The sequence below is a fragment of the Lepisma saccharinum genome, chromosome 17 (assembly GCF_977018435.1).
Source record: "Lepisma saccharinum chromosome 17, izLepSacc3.1, whole genome shotgun sequence".
Taxonomy (NCBI): domain Eukaryota; kingdom Metazoa; phylum Arthropoda; class Insecta; order Zygentoma; family Lepismatidae; genus Lepisma; species Lepisma saccharinum.
The window spans coordinates 57,965,320-57,989,875 of NC_139245.1; the positions used below are offsets into that span (position 1 = coordinate 57,965,320).

Consider the following 24,556-nt stretch of genomic DNA (forward strand, 5'->3'; position numbering starts at 1 on the left):
CTTCAGCCATGATCTAGAAAGTGTGGGGCCCTAACTCCACACCCCCTACGTGCCTTCATGGCATGATGCAAAGCACGGGGGGAGGGTGCAGTGGTCGTGCCGTTGCCTTGTAGTCAAGGGGTCCCGAGTTCGATACCATGTGGAGGCACATAGTGGTTCGGATCCCACTCTTTAAACTGCAGATCCAGTCCCGATTAGCCTTACTGTGCATAAAGTGGACTTAAAACACCAAATCAATCAAAGTAAAGCACAGGGGAGCACTTTACTTTTTACCTGACACCTGTACAACCAGCTAACACATTGACTGCAACAGTAGATCCCCCCCCCCCTCACACATTGACTGCAACAGTAGATCCCACCCCCACCCCCCTCACCTTGATGCCACAATGTTTTATTACAAGAATATAATAAAAACACTAAAAGGAATATGTTTCTTGATTAGATGAAAATTGTTATTTTTAATTATTTTATGTGCACAAGTCATACGCAATCATGTGGCGCTAGAATAAGTTACGACGGTCATTCGGAAAGTAACTTCAATTTTTTTTATAAAAGAAATACCAGGACATTGCGAGAGTTTTTATTATATACAACTGAAAGAGACAACTCTAAGGTATTTTTCTACATAAGCACAGTGTCTGTTGAGACACTATCATATCAGCGAACAAGGTTTACAATACCCATATGAAAGAAATCTGCCTCCTGTGCATTCAGCCATGCAGTAACACTGTCCTTGAGCTCCTGGTCATTGTTGAAGCGCTGTGCCTCTTGCCACTTCTTCATTTGTGGAAAGAGGTGATAATCACCGTACAGGACACTTGTGGTAAAGATGTCTGACAGTTCGGTAATTGTGAACCACCGATTGCCATGAATTTTGTCCTTCACCTTGGAGATCAGTTTATTTGTGACAATTGAAGGGCATCCACTCCCTGCCTCATCGTGGATGTTCATTCGTCCATCCTTGAAAACACGACACCATTGCCAAACAGCACTGTCACTCATGATGTTCTCCCCATATACGGCACAAATCTCCCGATTAATTTCGTGCTTTCAAGGATGGATGAACAAACATTCACGATGAGGAAAGGAGTGGATGCCCTTCAATTGTGACAAATGAACTTATCTCCAAGGTGAAGGACAAAATTCATGACAATTGGCAGTTCACAATTACCAAACTGTCAGACGTCTTTACCACAAGTGTCCCACAAGTGTACCGTACAGTGATTATCACCTCTTTCCACAAATGAAGAAGTGGCAACAGGCACAGTGCTTCAACAATGACCAGGAGCTCAAGGACAGTGTTACTGCATGGCTGAATGCACAGGTGGCAGATTTCTTTGACATGGGAATTATAAACCTTGTTCGCCGATATGATAGTGTCTCGACAGAAACTGTGCTTATGTAGAAAAATAGCTTAGAGTTGTCTCTTTCAGTTGTATATAATTAAAACTGTCTCAATGTCCTGGTGTTTCTTTTATACCCAAACGGAAGTTACTTTCCAAATGACCCTCATAATACAGTGCACACCATGTGAGTTATATTTGCCTCACAGCATATTTATTGTTTTTACTAAAGTCTGTATAGTTTTGTTTTAGTTACCGACTGCAATTTTTGGGGGGATATATGTAACGGTTTCTCACTAGAGAATCCAATATGTGAAGAAAACTGCTGAGGAAAATAACAAGATGGGTGTCAATATGACACAGCTCATGCTAGGAATCAGGGACATATGCTGAGATTATTGCTATGGAATTGTCTAACTGGCAAACACAGTACTGAAATAAAGAAATTCCATGATAATATTTAAAACTAGGTTTTAACAAGCTATGTTATTCGAGTAATTTTAATAGTTTCATTTTTTGCTGATTTTATTGAATTTTATGTTCATTTTGTAGTCGATTTTTCTTCTGTATTTCCATCTCTGGGCAGTTCAGGATTCGCAGACAGCCTAGCTATCCTAGAATATATATGACCCTGCTAGGAATAGAGAATAAAGTGGAAGAAATGGAGAAAAAGTTATGCAGAAGTAGTGCTGTAAACTATTGAGAAAGTAAATATTTCATTATGGAAATAAAGGAAACACATTAGTTTTGTGTTCAGTAGAAAAGCCTTGATGAACGTTTGGTCGGGAAAGAAAAACCTCATTTGTGTGTGTGTGTGTGTCTATATATAAAATGAAGTGGGATAGTTTTCAATTACATAGAAAATAATACACCCCCTCAGAGACATAACAATTGTTCATGCACTTAAGACAAAACTGTTTGCAATAGTCTGACGTACTTAGTTGTTGTTACTTCTCTGGTAATTTACAATGCATTACAGAAAATAAATTGTGAGTTGAGTGATCAAGAAAATTTTTAGATCCACATTTTTGAAAACTGAAAACATATTGATCTAATGTGACGGCCATGGCATTCTCTTTTTACATTTTTTTTAATTTAGATTGTTCGTCGTGCAGGGGCAACTTCCATCGCCCCTTAGCTACGGCTCTGAACTTTACTAGACTGTAAGAAAAGCAGGTATTGTGAGCGAAGCAAGCAAGAAAATTTCACGAAATGTATTATTATTTGTATAAAGTTAGAGATCGAGGAAGAACAATTACCCCTCTGTGCCCCTAATTATTATAAGGGGATGCAGGAATGCGATAATTTCGAATCTTTTTTTGAGGGGGCAACACTATCATCGGGGTAATATGCCCCATGGAAAAAATACCTTGCTTGTCCCTCCGTGGAAAACATCTGCAGAAGTCCATGATTAGGGCCCCCCCCCCCCCCCGTGTGCATGCCCATAGCTGTGGGCTATTTTTTTTCGAAATGGACATCCTGTAAAAATTGCTTATAAAGGAATTGTTGTTGTTTATGCTAAGTGTTTATCATATCATGTGGTACATAGTTGGGTTGATATGTTCTATCAATGGCTGTGATAAGAGCAAATGTGTAGAGTGTGGAGATTTTATTGACAGGACAGTAACAAAAGACACTAGATACAGCAATAAAATGTCACTATGCTTAGAGCATAATGTATGGCTATTTGAATTGTTCCCCAAGTTGTGCTCACAGTGGGTGCCCATATGATGAAGGTAAGCATGAGGGATTTGGTCGAGATGGCAAACCAGAGACTTTTATATTTTGGAGATCAGCTCACTGATAAAGCTATGGGATAAATGTATCATATCTCTTTGGTTTATGTAAAGGCATACGAGGGGGTATCCAAAAGTTTTAATTATAATAAAGAAGTTATAGATATATTTACATGAAACTTTTTGTGCATAATCAGTGCCATTGCCATGCATACTTGTGCAAATATCAAATCTTTGTCGAACGTAGTTTTCTTTCCACAGGCTGTAGAAGACATCAACCTGCATGATGAACAAAATTGAAGCCCGAAGTGTCATAAGTTCCTCCATTTGAAGGGCAACAACGCACACCAAATCCACGACGAAATGAAAGCTGTGTATGGGGATGAAAGCCCATCATATGACACGGTTGTGAGGTGAAAGAGGAACTTTCAAAGTGGCCACATGTCTCTGACAGACGAGCCACGAGCAGGTAGACCTTCAATCAAGGATGATCTTGCCATGGTGAAGAAAGTGGAGGCCGTTATCCTCGACGACAGAAGATCGACCATGGAAAAAGTGATGGCGGAGACTGGACTAAGTTACGGAAGTGCGTGGAGGATTATTCATGAGGCTGCACATGAATAAGGTGTCTGCATGCTGGGTACCTCGCTTGTTGACACCTCTTGAAAAGCAAACAAGCCACGACTTTTCCCAGCAGAATTTGACTCTGTTGGAGCGGAATGAAGACGATTTTTTTTGCTCGTCTCGTCACTATGGACGAGTGCTGGGTATACCTCTACGATCCGGAGACCAAAGAAATGAGCAAGGAGTCGAAACATCCATCCTCCCCCCTCCCAAGAAGGCTAAGGTCCAGAAATCTGCCGGGAAGGTGATGCTGTACGTTTTTTGGGATAGCCGCGAGGTAATCTTAACCGATTACCTTCCGAAGGGCGAGACTCTCAACAGCGATTACTACTGCAACCTTTTGGAGAAACTGCGTGATGCATGGAAATAAAAACGTCGTTGCATGAACAGCAAAGGCGTCCGTCTCCTGGCCGAAAATGCACCCATCTATACGGCCCAAGCATCCATTGTCGCCGCCCACCGGTTAGGCTATGAACTTTTGAACCATCCACCTTATTTGCCTGATCTTGATATAAGCGACTTCTTCCTCTTTCCCGAGATGAAGAAACCACTTCATGGTCGGCGATTTGACAACAGAGAGGATGTCATTTTCGAAGTGGAACAGTGGTTTTCGAGCAAAGCGGAGGACTTTTACAAAGAGGGCTTGAAACAGGTGAAGAAATGCTTGCAAAAATGTGTGACTCTGCAGGGAGACTACGTGGAGAAGAACTAACTTTGACCACTGCAAGTGACTATTTTATGTTTTTTATTTCATGGTGATAATTAAAACTTTTGTATACCCCCTCGTATGTATCTGTAATAACAAATAGTTTTGAAGTTTTCATCTCCTTTTGTAATTTTTTAATAGTCATTTGTGACCAACTGACTTGCCCTCGTAAAATGAATTCTTACTGGAAGTCCTACTCCACCTGGCTTCAAGTTTCAAGAAATGGTAAAGGTGGTGAAATATTACACATATAACATGCGTGTGCTTTATCCACAATTTATTTATTTATTTTTGCTGGCCATTGTTCTCATTCACCTGGAAACATTGTGTTTTACTGTAGTAAAAGATAATGGGTTGTGGTAGTTACTATTGAAATTAAGAAAATGATAAAAAATCATATTTGCAGATGAAAGTATGTTTCACACTTGTATGAATTCATACATTTAATGTTGACATGAAGACTTTGTTCTGTCACATTTCAGAAGCAACTGTAATTATTAATGATTATTGTAATTATTGCAAAATATGATTTCAAATGCATATCATTAGAAAATTCTTAATCTTTCTCTTTCAGCCAAGCTATCAGTTGGCAATAGAAACAGAGGGAATGGTTGGTGACCTAGTCAGAAACTTATCAAGTAACAATAAGGAACTGCAGAAACTGTGTGCTGCAGCTATTTTTAGGGTAAGTAATTAATCTTTAGCTTACAATTATTTTGTCTCTTGTATGCAGACACATTTTTACTGCATGTGACAATCTGTAAAGAGATGCATTATTTGTTGTTGTTTTGCTTTCCATGCATATCATGTCTTAAGTTTTAGGTTTACAAAAAAACATGAGGTAGTTGTTTGAAATACAGGGTGTATCATAAGTAATAGCGCAAACTGACTCAGTTGAAAGTACACGATAGTAGAAGCAAAAAAAGTCTCCGTAAACATGGGTCTGCAAACAAGCTGTTTTCGAGATAATTGTGAATGTGTGGTTACAAACCGCCACTGACTTCATTGTTTGTAAACATCGTCCTAGTTGGTAAAATGCTAATAATGTGTCTGAATGTGTGGTTAGAAGTCGTCACTGATTGCATTTTGTAAACTTTAAGTGCTTTACTCCTTGAGCGTTCCAAGGTTTGCTCTTGGTTTACAAAATGGAACATTTCCAAGAGGTGGCGTTGTAATCAAACAGGATGGATACAATCAGTACAGAGACAGGGTTGCTACGCGACTGGAAAACCTGGAAAACAGGGAAAAGTCAGGGAATTTGGTTGGTCAGGGAAAAGTCAGGGAATAGTCAGGGAATTTTGCATATTTTCTGGAATTTACACGCATTTTGGAGTTGCAGGAGAACCAGTTACAAAATGAACGAACGGTTCATTTCCACTTCCGAATTCGGTTCTTGTGATTTCAGTCCCCCTAAAAGATTCAGTTCAGAAACTTGTTCCTCTCGTCATTATGACTTCTATAGTCATTTTCACGTTCAGAAGACACAATGGGCTCTTATGGGCAATGCTTTTCTTATGGGAAAATACGAGCGTGCTGTTGTGAAATTTCTCGATTTACAAATTTAGCTTACGTAAAATCGGTACTTGCAGTTTTGCAGGAAATTTTATAGAGAATACGATGGTGAACACAAAGAACTGGTAACTTGCTTACATATTTTTAGATAAATTAAAAATGCAAATTTTCTGTGAAAACAAAATTTTTACGTTGTTTTCATTCCTAACGTTGACACATGCCGTGAAATTGAAGCATTCATTATGAAAAAAATTGACACTGTTTTTTAATTGTCATAGGTGATGGTGGTGCTCAGAATTTATCAATACTTTAAATCATATTTGCATTAAAAAATATTCAAATAAAGTATGTGCAGATTTTTTATATTCATGCAGTAGAAAATGTCGTCGCTGGCCATTTTTTGTTCTGTAATTCCAAGTAAAAACTTCCAGCGACAAAGTTGTGGAGAAAATAATGAAATTATTTTCTATAACCACTCAAAGGTTCCCAGAAATATTACTTCCATGCATTTGGAGTTTCTTTTTAATCCTAACCGCGCGCGAAGTAAGGAGACGTTGTCTGGCCATCTTGAGCTGACTCACTGCAGCATTCCGGCTACAGCGCTGTAATTCCGGCTAATCACCACCATGTTTTCGAGTTATTTTATTCAGTAAAAATATTAATTTCATGCAGTTTGTTATAATAGAATTGCAGTTACTTAAATTTAATAATTGACAATTATTCCCAATGCTGCTGTTGTGAGCAACATTAGTGCTGTCGCAAATACACGTTGTTTTTGTTTACATTACTGTCGACATTAATACTGAAATGAAGATCACCTTTCAGTTTCCTCACCTTTCAGTTTCCAACGTAAACATAAATTCATAGACACCATATTAACCCTTGAAAGGCTTTCCAACACGTGACAAAATATGAACAATAATGAATTATATATATATATATATATATATATATATATATATATATATATATATATATATATATATATATAAAAACACATTACCATATCTCAATGTTATTCTATGAAATACAGAGAAAGGCGGAAGTCAATGAGCAAAATGCCCTTCCTGTCCCAAAACACGGTGCACATCACTTTCTGTACCAACAGCGTCTGTTTGAATTTCTTCTTGACCGGAGATCCACTATGCCGCCAATGCATTGACTGCTGCTTGGTTTCCGGGGTGAAGTGCGAAATCCATGTCTCATCGCCTGTGACGATCCTGTCGAGGAAATCATCGCCGTCATCATGGTACCGTTGCAGGAATGTCAGTGCTGCTCCTGAACATTTCATTTTGTGTTCGGGTGTCAGGTTTTTCGGCACCCACCTGGCACACAATTATTTGAACAGCAGGCGCTGGGTGACAATCTCATGCAACACGGATCGCGATATCTGCGGAAAAAGGCTACTCAACTCCGTAATCGTGAAGCGACGGTTCTCTACGATGTGCTGCCGCACCAGCTCAACCAGATCATCAGTGATGAGGGATGGACGCCCACTGCGCTCTTCATCATGGACACTTTGATGACCTTCCGTAAAACTGCCGACACCAGCGACGCACCATCTGCTTACTCATAATGTTTGGCCCATAGACCTCACAGAGCTGAGGATGAATGTCAATTGGCGCAATGCTTTGTGCATTCAGGAACTTTATCACCGACCGAACCTCGCATGCGGCGGGAGAAGGAATACGAGCTTCCATTTCGGACCACTGCTGCCTCGCTACTGGCATGCGGCGGGAGAAGGAATACGATTTTCCACTTCGGACCACTGCTGCCTCGCTACTGGCGCCGGGCGGGATCTGTCTGTCTGGCATATGATTGATACGTCTTAGCTCTGCTGCGCATGAGCATTTTACACGGCTCATTATGTTTACTTTCACGGGAAAAAAAATAGGGAAACTTACTTTCTGGATGCGCCTCGTAGAACGAATTTATTTTTTAAAACTGGTGCGAAATAGAGGAATTAAACGTACGCTGGTCACACATCATTGTTAGGTTAGGAATGTTGGTTTCATGCCGATAGTAATTTTACGTATTGTTCGCGTGTAGAATGAAATTATGCTGAGAAGTGGTGAAAATGAGCCCAAGTTCCTTTTGTTTTATTATGATTTCATCATGCTACAAATGCAACTTTTACATGGTTCGATTTCGATTTATGTCTGTTAACACATACTGCAGAGTTTTAGCGATTACTTAAGATTTTGTGAATATATGCTTTTGTTGTTAGGTTAGGAATGTCAGGTTTGGTTGTCTTAGAATTAAAATAAAGACCCTGAATGCACTCTGCTAAGGTTCCGATTTATTTCTACATTCATTCCCACTAGTTTACGATACTTACTGTCGCTTGTCAACCGGAGAATACCTTGTCCGTGGGAAGCATGTATGATTGAGTAAGGTCATTTTGAAATTTTTTTTTCAACATAAATAACTTTTTCGAATCCAAATAGTGCTCATTATTTTAAGGAAGGTTCAAATTTCGTGTCACAATGATTGCCAAAATTCTATGATAATTAGTCTTCCTGCTAGGAAAATTTGAAAAAAAATCATAAAACATTCGGAACTGTTACCTTTTAAAATACATTTTTCGATGTTTTCCGTAATATAAAATTGGTTCCAGCATGTGGAAAACTCAAATAATGGAGATATTTGATTCCAAAGTATGGCCCGTGTATATATTTTTTTAGGTGTATGGTTGGTCACCGGCCCCATTCAAGTTCTGAATTTCCGTAATATGTACTATTTTCAATAAATTAAAAAATATAATCACTAAACTTATTGCATATTTTCTAAAGGTACATGACCTAATTTTCTGTTGTTTCTCATTTGTATTGATATAGGCTAATTAAGGTTGTATACAGGTTATATTGTAAAGGTTTGATATATGCCACATTTTTTATTTATTTTTTTACACCACCTTAATTGTAATGACTTAGTGGAAATGGGGAAGTACAATAGTTATTTATTTTTTCATTGAATAGCATTATATTAATCACTTGGTAAATTTTCAGCTAATAACTGTATATTCATATTCATAATAATTAACGTGCCTGCATATTTAATTGAAAAACATGAGGTTCAAAAGGAAAAATCATGACAACAAACATGTCTGGAAAAATTTTATTTCTGGTCTGGAAAACCTGGAAAAGTCAGGGAATTTCATAATCAAAAAATCGTAGCTACCCTGAGAGAATTGTACATGCTTGTGACCAATTCTAAAATGAACCAGGGGTGTTGGAAATAATTTGAAACTCAATGCGGAATTGCATACAGTATTGCATCCAGATGCAAGGACGACACTTTGAACACCTCCTTTAACAGGTACGAGTGTACAGTAATTGTAACATGTAACATAGTAACGTTTCTTAAAGTCAGTAGAATGTTCAATAAAAACAATGAGATCTCCAATGACTTTTCTTACTGTATTATTAGCAAACAATGAAGTAAGTGGCAGCTTGTAACCACACATTCGCAATTTTCTCGAAAACAGCTCTCGTTTGCCGACCCATGTTTACCGAGACTTTTTGCTTCTATTATCGTGTACTTAAAACTGTGTCAGTTTGCGCCATTACTTATGATACACCCTGTATATTGGTCTATTCATGACTGTACATTACTTCCATCCACCAACATATCTGTGAGAAAGCACTCAACCAAATTAGTATACCTTACTACGTACAAACTCTGTTCAAGTTATTTGTGTAGTACATAGAACTGCCTGTATTTCTGATTGGAAATCCTAGAATAAGCAGGAAAATGAAATCTAGTTGTTGTTCTTGACATGAATATGGGTTTTTCACATATTTGTAAACCTTAATTTGACACAATATGGTCATAAGTGAAAAATATTTTAAAATATGCTTTTTCTTACAACAAGGAAGCATTTCTCCCGCATTTCCACTCGAGAATACATGGCAAATAGAATCTAAGCAAATTTTGAAGCTCAAGCTGATTATATAAATAAAAAAAAAAAAAAAAATAAATAAAAAAAAAAATAAAAAAAAATCACCGATTTAAATCAGTTTAAAGAAATAATTTATAGAATAATGTACGTAAGGATTTTGTAGGTACCAGAATCACGTTTGGTGAAAGTACAGTAATCTCGAAATCATTTAATGGTGTTTATTAGGCTCTAAGAAAGGAAACAAACATGTGTACTGATGGGATGAAGCTCATTTGAAAGGAAATGTATTATGTAAACTGCAAACACAATTACATTTCTCTTCATTTAAAATTCAATAATTTTTATGGGCAAAAATAGCAAACATTTCGTGTAGAAAAATATACAAAAAAATAATCATGTTAAACTGTAAATAGTGCCATTATCATTAAACTCAAAATAATCATGGCAGCTGATATTTCGCAAACTATCATTTAAAAAATTACCAAAATTCAGCTACAAAGACTATACAAATATTTTTAAGTTACAATTATATAGTACATCCAGAATGTTTTATTTTCAGTGGAAAAATCATTATAGTTTCATTAACACATTCAACAAACATTTCCAAAGTAGGTTCATATATACAATATCAGAAACAGAAAAAATGTTTATTTAGATGTCATTTTTTTTGCCCTAATCAAACTGTTCAAATATTTTCAGGACCTTTACTAGAAAGAGCCTTTCTATAAGAAACTTATATCTGTATGTATGGTGCCAAAAACCATACAAGCAATTTTAAGTTTTTTTTTTTTAAATAACAAAAATCAATTTTAAAAAATCATGATTTTTATCCACCCTGATTTCAAGCATTTTATTTTGTCTGGATCTCACAATTCTTGACGAGTGTGAATACGATGTCCTTTGGATGCTTTCTTCACAGACTATGAGAGCACAAGTGCAGCATTTCTCTTTTCCATTTAATGTTTCCCTTTGACATAGAAAAATCTAACTTCACAATCAAAAAACTTCAACATTTATTATTATTAAATATAACCAAACATCAGTTCACAGAAATGTCGCACACAATTGTTTGATTTAACAAATGAAATACAAATATTGATGAATATTGATAAATTTTTATATACTGTGTGGAAATTGTACAAAATGTGAAAAAATGGTCATGACAAGAAGCAGCATTAGATTTACACATTTGTTCCATTATATATTTTTAAAAGTTAAATGGTGGGGATCACATCACCTCCACCTTTGGCCGTGATCAAGAAAGTGTGGGGCCCTAACTCCACACCCCTATATGCCTTCATGGCGTAGTGCAAAGCACTGGGAAGGTACTGGGTAAATTATGCAACAAAACAAAGGAAAATGCAACATTTTCCATTTCACCAATGACATAAAATTTTATTTACAGTGCTAAAAAAAAATTGTTACATAATGTGATATTCACAGAAGTTAATGTGGTTGCCAGGAAATCAGACAAAGCAAATGTTTTTACTCGACAGTACAGTTGAATTAAAGAAGAGGAAAAAATTACACAATAGCACTGTTACAAAACGAACTAAGACAACAGAGGTGTATAATGAGTGTCAGCAGTCCCAACGGCCATCGCGGTTACACTAGTTCCTGGTCTTCAGGAACCAATATGTTTCCCCGAGCACCTATGCACCTCTCTACACGACATGGCATCCAGGTTGTGCAGTGTATCTTGTCCTGCATTGTGACCTCGTTGAGTATCAGAGCAGAGTGGCTACTCACCGGAAATTCCTTGAGTTCCAGGAATTATGCGTGAATTATTAGCTCCGGGAATTATGCATGTATTCTGCGTGAATTTCTCTCCGTAGACATGAAAAATTGCAACTTTCATTATTCTCTCATTTTTGTTTACTTTGTTAGTGTCCTTTGCAGAACAATCTATCAGACAGACGGAAGATTATTGCAAGATAAGATATTTTAAAATTGATTAGGTAAAATTGAATTTGAAATCCTTATACAATTAATGATTTTTTTGTAGATTAGTAAATCCCGTAACATTTGCAACTTGTGTTTGTAGATGTATTTTGAGTCTGAATATGTGAAATGGCAACTGTGAACTCTGCACCTTAGATTAAATATTTTACACATAAATATATATATATATTGTTTGATTGAATTGAATTAGTGTGTTCGGATACATTGAAATCACACAGACCCTTTATATTGTTAATATATTTGTGTATGGGTATGGTTGATTGATTGATTTGGTGTTTTAAGTCCACTTGATGCACAGTACAGCTAATCGGGACTGGACCTACAGTTTAAAGTGGGATCCGAACCACTTGTGCCTCCACCGGGTGTAGGGGGATGGTGAGAGATGGTAATGCCCAAGGTTGAAATAGAGAAAATATCTGCTTGTAGCCTTCAATTTTTGGAAAGGATGCCATGAAAACTGGGAATTATACTTGAATTTTATCATGGTCCTGGAGTGGCCACCCTGCAGAGGGTCTGTGGTGGTTTGGGATGATTGACGATGGCTCTCTTCAGGAGCGTCCATGCATTTTTTATGTAGTTGAGGTCGAGGAATAAGCTGGCCACGGCATGCAATGCATTCTGTGCTCCTGCAGGAACGGGTGGTGCCACACAATGTTTTCACAATTGCAACTTTTTTTTTAGTACTGTATATTTCCCTGTGCTAAGGGAAATTTACCTTCATGTGACAACACTGCCTGTGAACACTTGAAACAGAAATGTACACTTGCAGTGCAACTTTTAGTTGGAAATTGTTTCAACCGAACATGCATATCCTCCACTGCTACATGGGTCAAAACAGAATTGCGTCTATTTTGTATTATATCCCAAACACTTTGGTTTCCTGAACTTCATACACTAGTTGCTTTCAAGGAACTTGAGTACAAGGGTATCTCTCATTTCTTCCATATATGTATGAGAACAGGTAGTAAAATACTGTTCTATAATTCAGATGTGCTGTTTCAAGAAATTTGCCGACTCAATCAACGGCACTATCTATAGAATGCAAGTGAAATAAATGCAGGGTAGTCAAATCCAAAGGTTCTGTCAGTACTATTCTTGGGCAAAATTATGAGTTATGATTTTTCATGTAAATGTACCAATACTTTGACACATGTTATGTGCACCTTTTGACAAAATTCTGGACTGCTGGTATTGAAAAGAAAAACAAGATTATAGGCCCCTAAAATAAAATTTTTCCACTATAACTGCTATTCTCAAACCCATCAGGTAGTGCATATGAACAATATTGGTCCCAAAACTCAGATATCATGGCATGAATATTTGGTGTGATTAGAATTGAAAATGAAGTGACCGTAAAGTTATCCAAAATGAAAGTTTAAAGTGGACTAAGTTATTGTAGGTAATGTTAGATAAAATAAATCATGTGCTAAGGATTCAGATATGCAAAACAGTTTAAACATAGATATTATCACTGATATTTCCAAGTGAATAATTGTAAATGCTGTCTGAAACATTGTTCAACTCTGCAAATAAAACAGTCCAAAAAGTTTGACATTAAACTGTAAATAGATTGAGACTGTACATAAGTACATTTCATAAAAAAACATAGGAAGGATCAATATGAAATTTTTGCTTATTCCAGTCAAACTGGTACCTACCTATCCAATACAAACACCCTTCCAAAACTTAAGCATGCGATGGTAAAATAAAAAAAAAATAGAAAAGTAAAGTTTTGATTAACACAAAATTGTACAAGAAGGTAGCAAATGTGTTTATGCATTAAAGAAAGCAAGAATTGTGTACAAAGATAAAAAAAAAAATACTTTTCGTAAGTTATATGATGACATCTAATTTGGGTCATTAATATAATGATGTTTAAAGGCAAACAAACTAAACAAAACTTAACAGTAATATGGTATGTGACCAAAACAAAACTTACACAAACTTTATAACGATTTTCCATGCTTTCAATGAGGTGATCAACCATTGCAGATGTGAGCAATGGCCATTCCTCCATTAGGGCAGTTTCCAACTCTCTAAGACTGACTGGAGGAGGTAAACGTGCAGAGATAGCATGCCCAAGGGCATCCCAAAGGTTTTCAATGGGATTATGGTCAGGAGAATATGCCAGCCACTCCATACGAGAAATGCCCTCACTTTCCAGGTACTCGTCAAGGATGTTGGCTCGATGGCGACAGGCATTATCATCGATAAGGAGGAAATCAGGACCAAATGCTGCAGCGTAGTCTGTCACAATGGGTTCTAGGATTTCATCCCAATACCGCACAACCATCACAGAACCGCCTTTAAAGATATGCAGCTCGGTGCGATATCCCATTGAAATTCCAGCCCACACCATGACGCTGCCACCTCTGAATGCGTGATGTTCGATGATATTTTTGGCCTGATTGCATGTACGTCATTCTCTCCAGACCCTTACATGCTTATCATCTGATTGCAGGGCATATCTGGACTCGTCCGTGAACAGGACGTTGCACCAACCTGAGACAGTCCAATTGACATGTTGATGCCACCACTTTAATCTTGCCTCTCTGGCTTGGATGGTCAGTGCAACACGAACACAATGCACTCTGGCATTCAATCCCTTCATGTGGAGCCTTTGGCGAACAGTACTGAAAGATATTGTCTTACCAAGTGCCACTGCAACCATAGATGTAACAGTTGTGGAGGTCGCTCGTTAATTCCGCTTGACTACTATAGCAATATAATGATCATCAGAGGGGGGTGGTAAACCTTGGACGACGAGGCATAGGTCTCCGGACAACTGTTTGACTTGTTTGGAATTGATTCCATAATCGAGAATTTACCGAATGATCAATGCCAAAGAAAACAGCAACATCTTTGATTGACTGTCCTGCTTCAATGCATCTGAGAGCACGCCAGCGCTCACTATCTGTCATTCGTTTCCTTTCAGTCGTAGAAACAAGAATATTATTAAAAATAATCCTACAAAAGTTATAAACACTTAATATCAGCTTTTAAATGCACCTCAAACCCTTCAGAATGCTGGCGTCTTCAATGAAAGTATGATGATTCTTGCACGAAATCCTCGCTTTTATGCTATTTCAAGAGCACAGATTAAGCACCTAGGTACAGATGATTCACACTCTACTTACAAAAAGGAAGCTACACATAATAACTGACATCTACATCCGAAGCGATTTTCAGCCACTCAAATTCAAATACGCTTTCAAAAATTTGCATTGCTTGCTTAACTTTTGGAAGGCAGTGTAAAATTGCTATGCAACAAAATGAATGATGTATTCACAAAAATTTGTAGAATTTTTCACTAATTTACAAGGGAGAGTCAAATGAAAACCTTAAAAGTCCAACAAAAATTACAGGACAGATTGCAAACAGCTCAAATTTACACGAGGTGTCGACTGTTATTTACAAAATGACCCGAAGGCTGCAACATTGATCAAGTGAACTTCACAACACCATTTTTGTAATTTTAAAGATTGCGCCTCCTGCATATGCATGAACCAGCAGAGAACAGTGGTTTCTTATCCTCTGGAAGCCTAAAACTTGTAGAGCAAATATAAATTCAATGTGTCTATGCATGCTTACCACACCAGCAAGTTTACAAATAGATGAGGAAGTTCGACAATGGCCTCAGTTTGCAGGCAGATGGGTGGAAAGTCCTTCGCAGTGGCTCATAAGTGACTGCATATAGATTCCAAATATTCTTCGTGAGGTATACAGGCACTAACTCAGACTTGAAAATATATGTGGATCAGCAATGGGTTATGCTAAAATATAACTCCAATAGATCATGTGTGAAAATATAAATAGGATCCATAATATATTCCTCGTCCAATGTAGCAAACTTGTGCAACTTTACCTGCAGAAATCTACTAGATAAAAGCTAAAAACATATTAAGGTAAACATATTTCATTTGAACTGTCGCTCTTATAAACTATTTATAGGTTTATCAAATTAGAAAAGTTATCAGTAATTTTACTGATACAAGATATGCCTTTAATCTGTCCCCTTGTGAATAAACAGTACTCTATAAGTTGTTTTGTGTGAGTACATGTTTTGAAAGTGAACATTGCTGGAGACTTGTAATTTGTTTTATTGCAGTGTGCAGAAGCCAAACCAACTAGAGACTTAGTGAGGGAATATGGAGGTCTTGATCCACTTGTTAACATTATGAAGGATTCAAGTAATAAAAGTAACAAACCACTAATAGCTGCAGCTACGGGAGCTGTTTGGAAGTGTGCCATCAGTCCAGAAAATGTGCGGATTTTGAAAGATTCAGGGGCTGTGCGCATTCTTTGTGACATGCTTGGAGATGACAGTGAAGAGGTAAAATTTTTTCATACACTGCCTGTTAAAAGCTGTGTTGGAATAAACTGTGCATGGTATTGAGTAGTCCATCACTCCATTGAGGAGTAGTAGTTTTAAATGTAGCTTTCTAATTCTTGAAACTTTCATGTGGCTGATGTGTTGCATATTGCTTTCTTACTAGATTCTTTTGTCCATTATATGCTGCTTTGATATTTGTACATATTTTTCAAATTTGTGTTGATAAAAATAGTAAATTTACATGGTGTCCATAAATATATATGTATTCACAGTATCTTCATATATTACAGTGTGTCTTTGTCAAAAAGGAAAGTAATGTGGAATTAGGTAATTCAGTGGTTCCCAAATTGTGCACCATGGTGGCCTCGTGTGCTGTGGCTAGTTTACAGGGGTGCCACGAAATGTTCCAATATTTTCACTGAAATGATATAATTGGTTGATTGATTTGGTGTTTTAAGTTCACTTTATGCACAATAAGGCTAATCAGGACTGGACCTGCAGTTTAAAGTGGAATCTGAACCACTATGTGCCTCCACCGGGTATCGAACCTGGGACCCCTTGAATACAAGGAGAAGACGTTACCACTGTGGCATTGGGGAGACACACTGAAATGATATGATTGTTGCAAATACAGTAAACCCTCATTAACATAAATCCCAAGAGACTGAAAAATCAAGAGTTCGTGTTAAAGAAATTCGTTCTAAAAGGGGGCTCAAATTTTATTGTTGCAATACAGATCTTTCTACACAAAACCATTTACAATACGTATCATTTTCTGGTGAAAAATTCCTGTACCTACTTACATTGCGCTGTGGCAGATGGGAACGCAAATGCCTGGTAACTTCACGGCCAACTGTACTCATAGCTTCCGTAAAACTAGCGGTCAATTCGGATTGAACACACAACTGAATTTGTTGGTTAAATACGTATAAGCTCATTGTTGATGCAACGATCATGATTTCGAGCAATTACACCCAAGTTTTGATCTTGATGTTACTCGTACTGGCTATGTTTTAAAGAATAGATAAACATATTTGAACACATTGTTGATCTGAATCTGTTGGTTACAATGCTGTATAAGTTGATTGTTGACAAGATGATAGAGATTGTTGAGCGATTTCTTACATACCTAGCAGAGGAACAACAGAGGAACAACAGAAAAAGATTATGAAAAACTTTGAAATTTTGTGTTAAATAAGATCTAATGACACAACGGACTAAAAAACGGTTCGGAATTCGTGGTAACCGAAATTTGCGTTAACCGATAAAACTTTCTATAAGATATAATACATCCCTGCTGGAACCAACATTTTGTTCATGTTAACCGAGTGTTCGTCTTAAGCGAGTTTGTGTTAACGAGGGTTTACTGTATGTGCTTATTTAATACTTTTTGCATGTAAAATATTTCTGGATTTGAAATATGTATTTATTTTTTAACTTAAACAAAGCAATCTAATCACACTAACTGAGAGCTGCAAGTGTTAGATATGCCTACATTCTGACTTGGGTACCATGGAACAAATCTTGAAGCACTAAGGGTGCCATGAAACGAAAAGGTTTGGGAACCCCTGAGATAATTATGAGAGATTTTTTTTCGGATGGACTGCCTCTGTTGTCTTTAATTCTCTACTTCTAATGACTACTGTGCTTCTTCAGGCAACTGAAATTACATGATATGTCATTCAAATATACTTTATTTTGGAGCCACCTCTCCATTTGGTACAATATTCAATTTAATCGTAATGCTGGATGGACCTCCCATAAAAAGTGCCTCTAAGTCAGCCTTCAGACTGAAGTGACATGTCACTCAGAGCTCACGTTAACTATAAACTGCATACACCAGAACAGGCAGTACCCTCCCACCAATCTGACAAAGCATTGAGTGTGCATGCACTACCAACAGACCTGAGGCAACATGATACACAGTATTGAACAAACAGTATAGTCTGAGTGACATGCAGGTAACATGTGCAGCTTGTCACTCTGGAATGAAAGGTTGTATTTATTTCTGAAGGTTTGTTTTCAAATGACGAGTGTCCTTGCCACTTGTTTTATCGCTCCAGTCATGGTTGTCCCCATAGTACTTAAGGGCAGTGAAACCCCAATAATGTATGGCATTCACTTGGAGAATTAACTTTTCATTAAAATTTCTACACAGTAAGTAATGTATTTGTGGCTGTAACATGGCAAATCCTCTTCTGAGAAAGAGAATCCATGAGTCTGCCATGCTGGTGCGGTTTGAACTCTCGCAGGCCACAGTGAAAGCATCGAGCAGCAGACAGAAGCTTGAGGTGGGTATATGGCAAAATACATGCAAATGGATACTGCTGAACCTTCATATCCAAAAAGCAGACGTGCACAGTTTCTGCTCTCACAGAAGTTGCAGCAAATACACTGTCTTCACTGCCTTACAGCATTGTCCTGTGGGCTTCAAGTTTGAAGCTGAAACATTTTCTATACAATCGTATATTCCTATCACTTTTGTGCCACATTTCTCAAAATAATGGCAAGATTGGGGCAGAGATGCATGGGTAGCAATTAGGGATGGGACAGATTAGTCAGTATTGGCTGATATAGGCATGTCGGTTTTTATTGGTAAAATTACCGATTATTTTATTGATCCGATATATCTATAAATATTTTATAATTAGTGTAAATTTCTACCATTTAGTTATAATTTTTGAGGATAATCACTAATCCCTACTTTTAACATTTACAGTGCTAATCACGTATATATACGGAGTTGAATTCAATTTTTTTTTCAATGGTCATTTGCCGTATGTTAACGGAGTTAGCAATCCTGAGTAATGTTTGGACATCGTACTTCCTCATACTGCCACTTTATGGTGGGCAAATGCTAAAAGGAAGGACACATCCTACCAGTGCAGTCATTGCAAAGTCGCCCTTTGTATCGAACCGTGTTTCGAGATTTTTCATTCAAAAAAAGACTTTACAGCATGAGTGATATATTATACAGGGTGTCCCAAAATAAGCAGCATAACTTCAGGAGCGTGTTCCTCGGATGGAAACAATGAAAAAAGTTTATAAAGATAGGTATGGAAATGTGTGGTTTCCAAGTTATATATATAAACTTTTTTAATTGTTTCCATGCGAAGAACTTGCTCCTGAAGTTATGCCACCTATTTTTGGGACACCCTGTAGTGCAGTATCAGTGCTGAAAATGTAGTACTGAATGAAAAAACTATTTTTGTAGAACAATAAAATTAGTATACCATAATACATATGAGCATATCATTATGTATGTGCTTCCCTTTTCTATGTCATATATCTTGTCAACTTTTTATTTTTAGTACATTTCATATCATTTATGATGAAACATCGAAGGTAACCATGTGGTTATAATGTAACATATCATATATCAAAATAAAGAGGAAGAATCAAACTTTTCAACTGTGTATGATACATATATTTTACATTTTTAGCTTTTGAGATATGATTTTTAAAAAGTAGTTAAAATGGTCAGCATTCTTTGGACGGAAAGTGACTTAGAGGTCAGCACTGTAAGTGTTAAAGAAAGTAAATGTCTAAATATGCCACTTCTTTTGCACTGCAGTTACTTTGAAAAACACATTCATTAAAGAGGTAAATAATCAATTCTAGTGTGAACATGTCATTGGTTGTGATTTCTCTTTAAGAACTGTGGGACCGGTTCTGTTTAGTCATTTTCTTTTACTTGCAGATTCAATTTGCAATTGATATTTTATTCATTATAATTTGGGCTGTATGAAAGAATGTGCCAGTAATTCATCCACATATCCCAACACCCTTTTCACAGCTTCTGGTTCGTTTTCCAGACAACTCAAAGCACAATTTATTGTTATTTTGGCACTAAATTTATTTGTACACCCATACTATAAAACCAGAACAAGAAGCTCCTTCCTCCCTCCACTTGTTTGGCAGAGAAGGTCTATTTGCAGAAACTGAATATGTGTCGTATGACTTCAGCCCCCAATGCTGAATGCAATGCATGAGCCATGCATGCTTCAGTCTGAAAGCTTCCTAAATGAAACTCAAGAACTCTATTCATTATAGATCATCGTGATCCTACAGTTTATTATGCGAGTCCAAGGGTTTATCCAGAATTTATCATCTGGAAGTTGTCAGTTCATACATTAGAGCCAAAATGACCATAAATTGGGCCTTTGTGAAACATTTGAGACATTTTGGGGGTGTTGGTGGTGTGTGGAAACCACTGTGTGAGTCTCTGAACTTTAAGTTATTCTCGCAACAAGTAGAACTGAGTTGATACAGCCTTTAACCAATACCGGTACCATTTCTGATTCTCACCAATCTCGATGCCAATGCTTAAAAATTTTAACCATTGAATGTAGTTCAGAATATTTATTAATTTAATATGTAAGAATTCCAATGGGACTATACCATTGCTCAAAAATAATGTTTCACATGAGATAATAATTTAATACCCTAGTTCGTGTCTCTTCATAATGCTGTTGCGAAAATAACGACAATTATGAATTTTGCATAATTTCCAGAATATTCAAACTCCATGCAAATGTGGCATTTTCTTCAGACTGACTCCTGAAGAGTATCATCCGGCATTGGTGATTAACACCTTAAGTGTGAAATTTTCTGAACAAGTCACTGAAAATTGGAGGTTTTTTTTTAGCATACTCTGTTTCATCACTTCCTACTTCTTCTTCAGATTCAGATTCACTGTAACTGCTTTCAGAGGTGAACAACAAATGCAACTTGGGCTTACCTGATGGCATAGTGGGAATGTCATCATCTTGTAATCAAGGAGTCCTGCGTTCGATAAAAAAATAATAATAAACAATCATGAAGGCACACTTCAAGGTGGCAGCTAGAGTGCTGCAGGGAGAGCATTTTGTCCAAGCACCAAATATTTTGCACGGCTGATGCTATTCAGGGTGTATCATAAGTAATAGCGCAAACTGACACCGTTGAAAGTACACAATAATAGAAGCAAAAATGTCTCAGTAAACATGGGTCTGCAAACGAGTCTTTTTCGAGATATTTGCGAATGGGTGGTTACAAGCCGCCACTGACTTCTTTGTTTGTAAACATCGTCATAGTTGATAAAATGCTAATAATGTGTGTGAACGTGTGGTTAGAAGCTGTCACTGATTGCATTTTGTAAACACAGAGTGCTTTACTCCTTGTGCATTCCGAAGTTTGCTCTTTGTTTACAAAACAGAACATTTCCGAGAGGTGGCGTTGTAATGAAACTTGATGGATGCAATCAGTACACAGTCTAATCATACTGTGGGAGTCATGCCAGTTGTGCTGTACTGCATAGTGGAAATGAAACCTTTAAGCAGCGAAAAGTACATTTTACCTACTAGGACGACGTTTACGACGTTTACGACGTTTTGGTGGCCGCGGTGGCTCAGTCGGTAACGCGTCTGACTACCATGCTAAAGGTCCCGGGTTCGATCCCCGGCCGGTTCAAATCCGGGAACTTTTCTAACGGTGGAAGCGGCCCCGGAGCCTACCCAGCGTCGAATAACATGGGTACCTGGGGGAAACCCTGGGGGGTAAAGGCGGTCAGGGGCGTGATGCTGATCACATCACCCCCACTCACGACCGGATCAAGAAAGTGTGGGGCGTTACCCCCACACCCCCTATACGCCTTCATGGTGTGGTGCTAAGCACAGGGGAGCACTTTACCTTTTTTACCTTCTTTAGGACGACGTTTACAAACAATGAAGTCAGTGGCAGCTTGTAACCACACATTCGCAATTATCCCAAAAACAGCTCGTTTGCAGACCCATGTTTACTGAGACTTTTTTTGCTTCTATTATCATGTACTTTCAACTGTGTCAGTTTCCGCTATTGCTTCCCTGTATAGTGTACAGAATTGAGAGCTTCTTTGCTTGAGTCAATAACGCTCAAACAGGCAAAAGAAGCGATATAGGCTTGAAGCTCTGTATTATATGTATAATCATAATTTGTCTGTGGTAGGCCCTCAAGTATGGATTGTAAGGTGAAAGTTGCAGTGAAATTGACACTTAACCTTTTGAGTCCCAAGGCCATTTTCACATGTAACCCCCTTGGTCCCAAGCCGATTTTGAGCAAAATGCAGAGTTTCAATTAAATGAGTGTAGATCGGAGACCAATTGCCCTAGAGAGATTAGTGATATACTGTTGTATGTGGAATGAACCAGAGATTCAGACTATTTGAAATTTAAGCAAATTCGGCGTATATGTGGCGGTGGGGAGGGGGCTAATTTCGGGGGGAAAAATGGGGTCCCCCCTCCCCCCTCAAGAAAAAAATACATGACAGTGTCGACATGCACATGGAAATGATCGCTGCATTATTATCATATGACCAATGTAATGTGAGTTATACCCCCAAAAAGGAATGGTCGGCACGCCACTAATTCAAGCTTTAAAATGCAGTGGTACCTTGAAATGACTTTTCCTCAGAAACTATTTGCCCTGGAGATATGAACGATATGCCGTTGTACGCAGAATGAATCACAGATTCAGACGATATATAATTTATGCACATTCGGCGTACATATGGAGTGGGAAAGGGGGGAAATCCCCTGAAAAATATATATTTTTTAAGAAAATAAGGGGTTTCTCCCCCCCCTGAAGAAAAGGATATGAAAAGTTCAAAATGCACATAGAAATTATCGCTGGCATGTAAGAAACAGAAAAATATTTTTCATTTTAGTCATATGACCAATATTACGTGAGTTGTACAGTCATGGACAGTTCTGGGTTGTAATGAATGCATTGACTTCCAATGGAATCGTTACAACCCAGCAGTGTCTGTACCCCTGAAACAAAAGGCTTGTACGCCTCTGTCTCAAGCTTCGGAATTGAGCGAACTGCAGAGTTACATTGAAATGACTATAGCTCAGAAACTAAATGCCCTATAGATATGAAAGATATACCGTTGTACGCAGAATGAATCACAGATTCAGACAATATATAATTTATGCACATTCGGCGTACATATGGAGGGGGAAAGGGGGGAAATCCCCTCAATAATACTTTTCTTAAAAAAAATGGTGTTCTCCCCCCCCATAAAAAAGAATGAACATTCACAGATGAAAAGCTATAACGCAGTGAAAAATGAGCGCCAATTCTTGCAGCTGCTTGAAGTTCTATTTTTAGACAATGCAAGGTAATCTGTGTTGCAACTTGTGGACACTTGTGCTAAAAAAAAAAAAAAAGGTTTCCTTCAGCGCGGTTCGAAATTCCATTCTCACAACGCAGAATCAAAAACCAGTCTTCCCTCCCCCCCCACCCCCTGCTTGCACCCTGACATCGGATACTGATATACAAGCTTCCTTCGAATGCAGTTACCAGGTGGGAGTGAAAACATTGCTTTATTATCATATGACCAATGTAATGTGAGTTGTACCCCCAAAAGGAATTCTGATATGAACGATATGCTGTTGTACGCAGAATGAATCGCAGATTCAGACGATATATAATTTATGCACATTCGGCGTACATATGGAGTGTAGCCAAAAATAGGAAAGTTATAACGTAAAAACTACTACCTTGACACAGCGTCTCGATCAAGATGCTTGTGACCATGAGGGTTACATTTGGGTATCTTGATCGAGACGATTGGGACCCAAAAGGTTAAGTAAACATAGTCATTAGCTCCATGTTAAAATGTAGTTTCGTCTATTTTTACCAATACAGTGAGTGATATATGAAATGAAGCAGATAATGGTGGACTGAAACTGCCAGGAGAGATATTTTACATATATGTGTCTATGATTATTGTCATATTAAAATTATATTCCATTCTAAACACTCAACCATGGTAGACTCGAATGAGTGTGAGTAAGCGAAATAGATTCTATGCAGTGCTCTAGTGGCAACCATGTCTCTACAGTGTTCAAGGTAGGTCCCCCTTACTATGTTGGTATGCCATAACCACCCACATTTTGGAATTGTCAGGGGATTTATGAATCTGCTTGTATTGTGTTTATGGGCCTCCCAGATGGCGCATTGGTAGCGTCGTTGCCTTGTAATCAAGAGGTCCCGGGTTCGATACCCGGTGGAGGCACAGAGTGGTTCGGATCCCACTTTAAACTGTAGGTCCAGTCCCGATTAGCCTTACTGTGCATAAAGTGGACTTAAACACCAAATCAATCAATGTATTGTGTTTGTGTTGTGATTTTGAATTATTTTCCAATCAAGTTTGGTCATTCATCAGATATTTATTTATTTATTTGAAAAGAACTTAATGCAGAAAAAGCCATTTTACATCAGGATACCAACAGGAAAAGAAATAAACAAAATAATAAGACAAACGCACGCACGCACGCACGCACGCACGCACGCACGCACGCACGCACGCACGCACGCACGCACGCACGCACGCACGCACGCACGCACGCACGCACGCACGCACGCACGCACGCACGCACGCACGCACGCACGCACGCACGCACGCACGCACGCACG

At 37.9% G+C, this 24,556-nt stretch overlaps 1 protein-coding gene across 2 annotated transcripts in view; it reads left to right on the top strand.

The window, feature by feature from the left end:
- gudu (Armadillo repeat-containing protein gudu) overlaps nucleotides 1-24,556 on the top strand; it is a 208,131-nt gene that overhangs the window by 147,199 nt on the left and 36,376 nt on the right. For both annotated transcript variants that reach the window (XM_083139471.1, XM_083139470.1), the window contains exons 6-7: nucleotides 4,984-5,094; nucleotides 15,893-16,117. In XM_083139471.1, coding sequence (XP_082995597.1) covers nucleotides 4,984-5,094; nucleotides 15,893-16,117 — 336 coding nt within the window. The remainder of the gene's footprint in view (nucleotides 1-4,983; nucleotides 5,095-15,892; nucleotides 16,118-24,556) is intronic.